Source organism: Theropithecus gelada, chromosome 2 (assembly GCF_003255815.1).
Source record: "Theropithecus gelada isolate Dixy chromosome 2, Tgel_1.0, whole genome shotgun sequence".
Taxonomy (NCBI): Eukaryota; Metazoa; Chordata; class Mammalia; order Primates; family Cercopithecidae; genus Theropithecus; species Theropithecus gelada.
The window spans coordinates 176553310-176565075 of NC_037669.1; the positions used below are offsets into that span (position 1 = coordinate 176553310).

General features: G+C 35.4%; 1 protein-coding gene across 4 annotated transcripts in view; it reads left to right on the forward strand.

Annotated features, from left to right (window-relative positions):
• RBMS3 (RNA binding motif single stranded interacting protein 3) overlaps positions 1-7470 on the forward strand; it is a 760896-nt gene extending 753426 nt beyond the window's left edge. For all 4 annotated transcript variants that reach the window (XM_025375203.1, XM_025375206.1, XM_025375204.1 and 1 more), the window contains one exon: positions 953-7470. In XM_025375203.1, coding sequence (XP_025230988.1) covers positions 953-959 — 7 coding nt within the window. In that variant the 3' untranslated portion in view covers positions 960-7470. The remainder of the gene's footprint in view (positions 1-952) is intronic.
• The last annotated feature ends 4296 nt before the right edge of the window (positions 7471-11766 follow it).

Sequence of the window (11766 nt, forward strand, 5' to 3'; positions counted from 1 at the left end):
TTAGCCCCCACTCCCTCAGTCATGCATCTTGTATAGTAAACAATCTGTAAAACTACACATAGTAACACTGAGTCATATTTACTAAATTAAGCAACTGTGCATCAGAAGAACTTGCATAACTTTTTGCTGTCATCCGATACCCTGAACAAAAAGGCCTTCAGCTAAATGTGACTTACAGATAATATAAAGATCCTTCTTTCTATAGCACAACTCTGAAGTGATTTTACAAACTTCTAATCTGTGGGCAAAAGAGCTAAGAGTAAAGTCATCTTGCTGGAAGGTTAACCTTGCAACGTAGAAAGGGCAGTAGCAGAAGTCTATTCGAAATGAGCTAAGCAAAGTGGCATATAGTAAAATGATATTTTTCTAGTTAAACACCTATTGTGTATATACCACTCTGCCTAAAAGGCAAAAGGTATAAGTAAAATATAGTTCCTGCTGTCACAAACTTATAATCTTGATAGAGGGAATGAACAAGAAAGAAGGGGAAGAGGAAAAGAGAACAAAACTGCACTGGCTTCTTAACTGTCTCACTTATTTCCTCAGGCAATAAGCCTTATGTAAATGTACGTGATGAATACCACGAGATAACATACAACCCAGTTATTTTGGGTGCAGAGTAAAGAATCTCATATATGTTGCTGGAATTAGTGATGATTCCTACAGTAGTTTTGAAGGAACAGAATTATTCAAAGGATCTGTAAGGAGCTACAACGTAAGCTATTAACCTTGATTTTTAATGTAAACAAACTCTCTGGCCCAAATCTGTATTTAAGTGAAAGTGGCAGAATTTGACAATCTCATAGATTCAGTATGATGTTATGATGCTTTTGTGACTATGTTATATTGAAAGCTTGGTATCTTTTAAAGCTGCCTCATTGCAAACGGGCACAGAAGGTGATTTCAAAGTTACTTTAATTTAATGACCACTCTTATTCAATTGTTTTCACAGACCATAAACAGGACTGAAGAATGTCCGTCTGAATCTTTGCCTTGAATGAAGAAACTTCATTGAACAAGAAGTTGGCTTCCAGTTTGCACAGACGTCAATGGAATGCATTTTTTTTTTTTTTTTTTTTTTTTTAGTTTTATACCTTACCCAATGAAAACAGTTTTTATGTGCTGTGCAAATGGTCTTCATGTGGTCTGACAATTTATTTTTGCCATCATTTTTTTTTTTAACTACAGAAAAAAATTCCAGAAGAGGAAAAAAAAAAGAAAAACCACTACAAAACAAAACAAAACATTGAAGGTTGATATTTTATGTGGATGAACATTTGAATTGAATTCAGAATTTTCCTGAAGGTGTAGATACTTTTTTTTTTTTAACAGAAAACCTGATGTCAAGAGGCAGGCAATAGAAATGGAACCAAATTGTCTTCCTCAACAATTAAGCTACTTTCTCTTTTTCCCTTCTTGTTTAAATCTAGTGGGGTTTTTTTATTTTATTTTTTCTTAGAAATATTTAGGTAAGGTTTATCTTGAATCTTAATTGCCTTAATTTTAAGGACGTCAAAGGCTCTCGAGGCAAGCTGTCAACGTCTTGTTAAAAACAAAAATCAAGAAAGAATTGAAATATTGTGCTGGCTTTAACTGGCACAGAAGTTTAAGACTGAGTTTTTAGGGTGAAAAAAAACTGTACAGTTTAAATGAAAATGTTTTTCTTCATTTGAAGAAAATTTGTTGATAAAAGAAACCATGGCAACTGCAAGAATTGGAAAAATGCTGGGACTTTTCATGAACTTTGTCTTAAGTGCTGACATGAATCATTCTCAAAGGCTAAAACATTTTACAGTAAAGTTATTAATGTTGGTTTAAAAACAACTGCATTAGAAATAATGCGTGTTTGGGGGGCAGAATGCAGATTTTTTTAATTTACAAAGCGTGATCGCTAGCAAAAGCATTAGTGCTTTTTATCTGCAGTCTTTTTTATGAGCTTTACAAAGTTTTTAGTCAGCTTTGCTTGTCACATTGCAAAACCTAGCTTAAGAGCATTTGAAAAAAAAACAAAAAAACTTAAGTAGATAGGAGCTTATGGTCAAAAAGTGCAAAAAAAAAAAAACAAAAAAAAAAGCAATAGATAGAGAAATTGTTGACAATTTCTGTAGTCTTTCCTAGTTGTGATCAAATTCAGCCTATGGATGGCCTATTTTATACCAAAGATGAAGTGACACCCTATTACAGTCCAGAAGATAGAGGTTGTTTTTCATTTCTTTTCTTTTAAAAAAAAAAAACAAAAAAAAATTTATTTGACCGACATGGCCGGACCAGTTCTTACTTTGTTGTGTTTAAACTACCTTCCACTGGTGTTTTACATAGTGCAAAAAAAGAGGGTGGCGGGAGTTGTCTTTCTTTTCTTTAAATGTATATTCACTGATAGCAGAAGCTTGTACCTGCTGTGTTTAGCAGTTTCAGCATGAACAGTTCTGGGTATCAACTGATTGATAGAGCCAAGTGGCTTTAAATTCTGTGAGCTTTTCTGGTTTCTCATTAGCTGTCTTGAATAGTGAAACCTGTACTGATGGCCACTAGTAAACCAAGATGCTTATTTAACAGGTTGAATATTCTTTATATGAATTTTCAGCTAAAGACACTTTCTGAACCTGGTCTGAAAGGTCACTTGTCAAAAAACTTAGTGATATTCTGTGAAACGGTGAGTGGTCTCCTGGAAAGGTCTCACTGTATTTGTAACAATAGTCTTCCCTCTAAATTACAACACCTCTGGGTTTGTCTTCTCACCTCTGTCTTTGTTATCACCTACCATGAATAGTCACCTTGGTTTTGCAAATGGGGAGGGGGTATCTTCTTTTTGCCTCTTTTCATTGTATTTTCATATCTTGGTGTTGCCAAAATAACTTTTTCTTTCAGTTTAATTCTTTGAGGCATGTAGGCCCAATAAGAATGAGAATTCTATTAGTGGAATTTACGGAAGTCCTTAAAATGCTAGTTGACAATCAAGAAACAGTATGATTTATGTCAATAAGAACCAAAAGAATTAGGTATGATCAATCATGTAAACCAAGGAGGAATACTTGCATTTAGAATGATGCAAAACTTTGTCTAAAATGAATTAAATTGACCCACCTGTAAAATATATCTACATTTTTAATTCATGAGATATGTGTTCAACCTTTACAGTTTTACCTGAAATTAAGGACAATGGAATAGAATTTTGTTAGGTGAACCATTCACTAGATTGCTTTCTGAATGAATCCTTTGAATCAAATAGGTGAAACTCTTTTTCTCAAACTAAGTCACAGGAGCCTGTCTTAGTCCAAAAGAAGCAGGGAAATGTATTTAAGTGTACTATAAAACAGGGTAGGCTTTTTAAAAACTAAAAAGTTTTAAAGGTAAATCATATTCCCATTATGTCAACATGAGTAATAAGGTTGACTCATGTGAAATTGTCAGTATTCCACTATTTATATAAACTCTGGTTCTCTTATTTGCAACCCCATGAATTGGAAGCTCAAATCAGAGAATGACTCCATATATTTATGGTCACAATGGAGACAACGTGTATCCAAGAAAATGTAGTGTGTGTTACAGAGAAATTCCAACTGGTCACACCCAGCATTATGGTTTTTCATGCTTTAGAGAAAATGCTAGATTTATACTGTCTTTTGTTCCATCCTTCAGTTTCCCATGCATTATAAAGGTGGCACTGAAGTTTTTATCTTTGAAAAGTGGGCCCCAAAGTTTTTTGGGGTACAAAAAGACATGTATGGGAACCATATTTTCTGTTTCTCTTTTTCACTCTCTAAACTCTTTGTATAAATAAGGATTATCCTGGGCATAATTCATTTGAATATGAAACTAATATACTTTCTTTCATTTCTGTGAAAAAATAACCAAAAACATGTATTAATGTGATACAAAGAAAGTCTCATTTACACAATCAACAATGAGGCGAAGAGGTAGCTACCATGTGGCTAATGAATGTGCCTAGGTAACTTCCTGTTTCTATTCAAAACTGCTGCTTTATTTGTACATTCAGAAATATTTTTTTCAACTATGAAATTTCAATATCAATTTTTTAAGCCACTTTCTGCAAGAGGAAATGACCTGTCATTTGATGTGTTCATGTGTGTTTTGTGTTTGGATAGTTTATATCATGCCATTCTAATAAAATATATGTTTTCAAACCAAAAAGAAAAAAAAAAATAGAAGGAAAACAATGGCACATACTCAAATTTGCCCTGCTTTGTCTGTTGTCTTACCTAAGACTTGTTTTGAAAAGCCAAGTCTGGGAGAGAAAAAAAAAGCATCAACAGGTAAGCAGCATTACATTGTGTGATAATAAACAATATATACAGACAGCAGAATTCAAATTTAATCAACAAAATATATTGTAGTGGTTTTTTTTTTTTTTTTTTTGAGATAGGGTCTTTGTCACCCATCCTAATTAGGACTGTAATTTTTTAAGTTGAAGTTAATTTTCCATGCATTCTGGTCCACCAGATTTTCAAGCATTTATTTGGATGTTTCCATTTTTCCTTTTGACTTTAATGCCAAGATTTAGCTTAAACATGAGGAAACAAACTAAAGCCACAATCCAAATGAGAGAAACACTGTCTCATGTAAATTCTAGTTTCATGGTCAGTGCAAGAGTGAGTTTTCTTTCAATAATGATAAGGTGTTGTCAAGGGAGGCAAAGTGTGCATGGTAACTGGGAGCTCCCCAATACGTGGCCATGTCTTCTAAAGACAACATAATGAGCCCAAGTGAACTGAAGGTAATACTGGCAGGTGCTGATGACTGTTTGTCCTTGAATGCTGACATGTTTTGAATATTGCAAATGTCACAGTACTCTTAAAAAAATCCTTACCTGACTCTAGTTTTGCCAGGATTAGTTTGTTTCCTTGGTAGATTTCAACATTTCAGAATGTTACCTCCATATTTCACTTGAATTACTTCTTCCTGTGACCTTAGCAGATCTGTCACATTTGAAAGCATATGACTCACTTCCACCCCCTTCTAGTGAAAAACTGCATGGTGTTAAAAGCTCTCCCATTAGACATATAAGACTGACAACCGAAGAAGGCTGTTTAAAGCATGAAGTTCACTTTATTTTACTATGCCTAAAAATACATCTTTGGACCCCTTGCAAAGTGCTTTAAAAACTACTTTCAATTTATGTATGACCCCAGAAAAGTAATTTCCCCCCCCTCAAAAAAACCTCTTTATTTAAATAATTGGGATATTTGCTAAATACCTATTTTTATTTATTTTTTTTTACAGTGGCCTACAACCCCTATTAATGAAAAGTGAAATGTGATTTAATTAGGACTCTTGCAGTCATCTTCACGATTGAGAAGTTTCAATCGTGTCTAGACAGATTATGATGTTAATAGGAGATTAAAATACATTTGGCAATTCGTTTTCATTCTTAATTTGAGTGCATGAACCACTGCAGATGAGCTGATAAGCAGAGAGAAATTCTCAAGTGGGTTTCAGTAATACATGTTTTTTATATGATTTGAAGTCAAGTAAAGGGACAATATTTATGTACATGTATAACATTCAGCACATTTGAGGAATCATGCACTATAATAAAGCTTTAACATGTCATAGAACCTTGATCTATATTACTTTGTCTTCAGTAAAAAGTAAAGGATGAGATTTTGTCTTTCACGTTATTGTAGCTGGCATGCTTCAAAATTTTGAGCTTACTGGGACTGACAGCCTCTCACTTCAATCTGAGGGATTGACAGAATTTAAACAGGCTCATTGATTCTGTACACTCTACCCTTCCTGTGGCAAGTGATAATGGGATTTCATTAATGAATCAATTTGTTTTACAAATGACATCCACTGTGGCATTGGAAGACAGTTGGGTCTGAGACAAGTTTAACATTTCCTACCAAACATTCTTAAGTATGAAATTGGTCCTTTAATCCCAAATGCTCTTGGTCATGGCTGTCCTTTGCAGATTACATAGCGTTCAGGAAAGTACAAAAACTAAACGCTAAATCCCCAAGTGACCCCAAAGACCTTGTATGATGTGAGAGACAAGAGTTCACTCCAGATTAATTTGTCATTGGCTTTATACTCTAACATGTAGATATACTCTCTGTAGCAAAAAAAGGGATGAATGTCTTTCAATATTCATTTCTGTTTATTTTTGTGAGGCAAAATAATATATCAAGAAAATTTTCTTCCACTCAGAAAGCTTTACAGCTGAAGGAGAGGTGCAGTCAAGCTTGGATCTGCAGGAAGAACCACTAGGCCACTGAGTCATACTTGAGCTTTTCTTACTACTGCCCCAATTTCTGAGTTGTGCATAAATACAATCACTCTCAATTTTTGAAGGGCTAATTATCTACTTTGTTTTTTCTTTTCAATGTGTAGGCCTTGGGCTCTGTTTCCTTTTATTAGCATGTCACTCTGAGGGTGGGACAAACAATTGGAAATAAGAATTGATTGTTTTATTTCTTATAAAGTATTAATTTCTTAAGGGAGTTTGAAATCATTGGTAAAATTAATGTCAGTACATTATATGTCATAAATTTTGATTATCTATAATGTCTTTTCCTATCTACCAGAAATAATTGAGAGTTGGCTGTATTCTTGCAGAATATACAGGAAAAAAATCATAGCAAAGAATTCGGCTTCCCTCAAAAGAAAGTTATTTTTGGTTCCTTCACTCCACTAAATATGAACCAGTAGCATGGATCCACACAACTTCTGCAAAGAGAGTATAATGGTAGCTCTTGGCACAGTCATATTCATATTTTTAAATCTTTGACCAAAACTATTGCACTGTTTTCGTTCTATTTTGACTGCATTACTGTATTAAGGCTGAATGACTTTGACACTCCCATGGATATTTTTGTGATCACATCAAATTTAAATAATGTCCAAAATGTAACTTTAATGTTATATTTTGTTTCAAACCCTCCGGTCTAGGTTATTGAGAAAGATGTTCTTTCCTCCTCCCTCAAATATGTTATCTCTTCATATATATTTAAAAAATGAGTTATTCCCTGCTTTTCAGGAACTGTAAAAATTATTTCAAAGAGACACTTGAAAAAGTTTTCTCTATTCTGGACACAAATGCTTCCATTTATTTCAAAAGAAGAAGAAAACAAAATGGAATCTTAATTTAAAAAAATATATGTAGTAGTATCTGCTATGAGATATTCAGTTTCTAAAAAAATGGGACACAGCTTCTTTTAAAACCCTTGTTTCAGTCCATATTCAACTTCATGGAACTTCTGAAACATCATTCAATTTTGAACTTTATTTAAGAGCATTTTTGTACTGCTGTCTCTGACTGTCATGGAAACTTCTGTAATTCTAAGGTGTTTCTGGTTTTATTTTTAATTTCTTCATCTGTACCATAGTCACATTAGCAACTATCTCCCCCATCCCTTGGGCTTTCTGTAGATCAGTGGATGTTAGGTTTAAACTTCTGTTTTCTTTGATGAAGCTTTCAATAAAAAATGAAAATAAAATCAAATGAGTAGGGCTGTTGTGTCTTTCTGCACTCATCCAGAGACTGGTTGGGGGAGGAGGGCTGTTAGGAAGGAGTGGTGTCCACCTTTAATCTGGAACAGTGCTGGAATTTTTTAAAGAATCATCTCAGCTAACAAAAAATGAGAGAGGAGGGAACATTCAATACATGCCAAGGGGACCTGAGAAAGGCACTGTTTGGGGGAATTTAGAAAGAGAGGACCATTTAGGTCTTCCCAGGGACTCCCACAATCTTCCTCATTCTCAAGTTTACGGATTTAGAGACCACAGAACTCCTATCTCCAAACATGCCTAACATCTGCCAACTACTTGATGAATCTTGGATGAAGGCCAGTTTCATTTGACACCTATGGCTTGTATCCCTGCAAGGATTAAATCCAGGTCATCCAAAATCAGAAGTGTCTGTTCCTCAAGTTACAGAAGACTGTGCTAAGCACATAAAAAGAAACTCTCTTTTTCTGGGCCAGAGTCATCCAAGCAAACTTGGAGCTCATATTTAACAGCCAATAATATCCTGTTCTGCAATAGTCATTTGCGGTGTTGTTCAAAAATATTCCATTCTACTGTAGAAGACAGGAAAACAAAGGGATACATGAAATTCCTATGATGTGTTAAACAACAAAGCGACCCTTAAGACAGAAAAACTAAGTAGAGCATGTGAGTGTGAACAAAAATAGAAGGGGAAAGAAAGACCAAGAAAACACTATATGTGATACACTAGATATATATGAGAAAATTAAGCATTCACTATCCATTAGGTCTTAATTTGCTCACTCTTTGTTGACTTCCATTCTGGTACCCATACCAGCTCATCAACCTAAATGGTGAATTTCAGTGGTTTGCCCCTGATTGTCTTGGAGAGAGTAAGAATGTTCCATTGGCCCCCTCTTTCATTGCTCAAACCCCAACTCTGGTATAACACACCACCACTGGAGAAGGATGATGTGGCAGAGGGAAAAGCAGTGTATATACCAACATTGCAGAACATTCAGCTAGTGTGATCCTTCCACCCCTCTCACACTTTACCCTCAATGAGTCAACCTATCCCATGACTTTCACCTTGTTTCTTTTCTGGGGATTTAAAATTGATTTAATAAGCCCTGTGCTTCTGGCATCTTTATTGGTCTGTGAGTCTTTCTGTTCTATGACTTCTAGTATAATCTGCATAATAGTGTAGTTGGAAGCTACCACTACATCAAGGTGATTTCCCACACAGCACCTTCTTGCTTTAGAATACATGCACCCAGGGGAGGGTGTGGAGAAAGCTCTACAACCGGTGCCCAGGCTCTAAGAATATGTTGTATATATACATTTTCCCTTTCTGAACATCAGTTGACACTGTACTGGCAGAAGAGAAAACTGGAAAAATGGATTTATTGGATAGTTTAAGAAAATAAGCAAGGAACAAAGATCTTGAACTTAGTTTTACCCAATGCCTTTGTTCTGTTTGGGCTGTTATAACAAAATGCCTTGGGTTGGGTAATTTATAAGCAACAGAAATTCATTGCTTACGGTTTTGGAAGCTGGAAAGTCCAAGATCAAGGCAGCAGCAGTTTTGGGGTCTGATGAGAGCCTGTTCCTCATAGATTGTGCTTTCTATGTATCTTCACAAGGCTGAAGGGCCAAACAAGTTCTCACAGGCCTTTTCCATAAGGGCACTAATTCCATTTATGAGGGCAGAGTTCTCATGAGCTAATCATGTCAGAAAAGCCCCACTTTTTCATACCATCACCTTAGGGGTATTTCAATGTATGAATTTTCGGGAGACATAAACATTCAGAACACCACACCCATGTTCTATCAAAGCTTTCTTAGAGCTGAAATTCTTTTTTATTTGTTTAGGATTAAAAAATAATAGTACTGCACCACCACCCAACACGCACAAAAATTTTGTTTCAAATTGCAAGACATTTTGGAATTTCCTAAAATGTACCTAGAGGTTTCTGCTGAAAAACCCTTGGTTACAAGGAACGAACACAGGAGAATGAAGACTAGGAAATGAAGAAACACTACATTTATTATGGTGACCCTTGTACGTAAAATAATCATGGCTTTCTGACCTCATATCTATACATTTTTTACTAATAATTTATTTTCTCCAAGAAGAACTGAACGAACTGTCAATTCTCAATAGTTCTAACAAGGTTTATGTTCCATTATGCCTTTTTTAATCGATGCTGATGAAGATAATATTTAGCTGCTTTCCAAAGGCAGTAGAATGAAAAACAATATAACTCAAACTTAATCTCTGAGAACTTGATTATTTCTGGATTTTTTTAAGGAGTGACACTTACAATAATGATAAAAGTCTCTCTAATATATCAAGAGACTGTATTTTTATTTAAATCTTTAGAAACAAAGGGAGATAGCTTTCTCACCCATGATCTTTAGGACGTTGTTAGGTTACTATTGTGGTAAAATGGTCACCAGGTGGCGCTGCTGTATTAGTCTCTAGTGGATTCCAAACCCAAATCCCAGATTCTCTATTCCTACACAAAACCAGTAATGTGACATAAGGCTGTAAGAGAAAGACGATCATCATTACCTGGACACTCACTCTGTGCCAGGAGTTGCACCACGTGCCCTCACATACTTGAGTTCATACAACTTTCACAAGAGGGCTCTGAGGTAGGGGTTGGAAAATTCTCCCCATTTCCCAGATGAGGCTTGGAGAGTCGGACAACTTACTCATGGACCTATACTTAGGAAGGGCTAGAGAGTACTTTAAAAACAGATTCAAATTCTCAACCCCTGGCTTCAAAAATTTCTTCTGAAATGGCTTTGGGACATGCCAATGGGGAAGGCGGTTGTTTGTGTGTGTGTTTGCTTACTTGTTTGTTTTTAATCAGCAATTTTTTTTTTTTAATAGTTTGCCACACTTGGCCTGGGATTTGTGATTTCTGTAGAAGAAGGGCATCGGACACTCATTCTAATCATCTTAGTGACAAAACTCAACAAAATTCACATTTTCTGTTCCAGAAATAACTTGCTCTTTCAACCTTCTCTGTATTTGAGCCTGTCTGATTTACTCTGGAAGGAAAGTACTTGTCTACCAAATAGATAGGTTTAACTTTTCATTGACTCATTCGTTCAACAGTTTCTAGCATATGGACCCTCCATAAATAATTTAATGATGCCAAAAGAGAGTAGGCATTCTTGTTTGTAAGGTATTGTATTCTAGTAAGTACCAGACATTTATGACATTTTGGTGTGAAATAAGATCAGAGAGTTTTGTGGGAAATATGTTTAACCCTTGCTGCTGCTTATTCCCTAGTTCAGCCCCTTGACAGAGTGTCTGTTATCTTTTTCCTAAGTGATCTGGGACATTTAATTCTTTTGACAGCAAGGAGAGTGGAATATGCCATTGTAAGTTGGACATAACTTTTCAAAGTTGTAGGACTTGGCCATGTTTTCATGGTACAGACAAAATCCACACACAGGATCAGCTAGGTACAAAAGCCAATGATTTTTCTCCTAATAATGCTGAATCTACTCATAGGGTTTGAAGGAATTAACTGTTTGTCCAAAATAACTTTTCTATTACCTGGTGTTTCATCATTATAACTTTATTCTTGGAGATAGATAACAAAAATTTAGAAAAAATACCAGGCAAGCAGTGAAAGAGCTTGGATTTTGACTTTAGGTATGTTATCTGCAAAACATTTTTTCTTTGTTTCTGAATGTCAGGTTTTTTTATGTTTCAAAATGCATACATACCTTTTATTTCTCAGAATGATTATGATGATAAAACAGGCAATACATTTATCATGTGTAAATGCTCTAAAATTATCATCAATCAAATGTTACGCATAATTTTAACTGTTTAGTTCTGAAGTTTCTATTAAGAGATGTTTTTGTGAGGGTAACTCCTGAGAGTTGAAGACAAGATTAAGATCTAAGAAGATGAAAAGAGGAAATGGTAGAACCAAGGTGACACTTAGCTACTTTGCAATGCTGCTCACATTCTGGAGGACACAAATGCCAGGCTTGAAACCACCAGCTTCCAGGCCACAAGAACAAGAGAACACAGAAACATAACTGCTAGTTGAGCTAAATTCACCCATGATTTTGAATGATAATCCTGTATTATCATCCAATCACCAGACACGCTCTACCTTCTTGGAACTTCCTACATATTGGCATATCATCTAAAGGCAGCTACTGATGGAAGGGGGCAGGTGTTAACAATTTGAGAAGACTACTATACATTGTGAACTGATACAAGATTGAAGAACTAGGGGCACAATCTTCTTTAGACCTTGAGTTGATGTGGCGTGTTTATCCCAACAA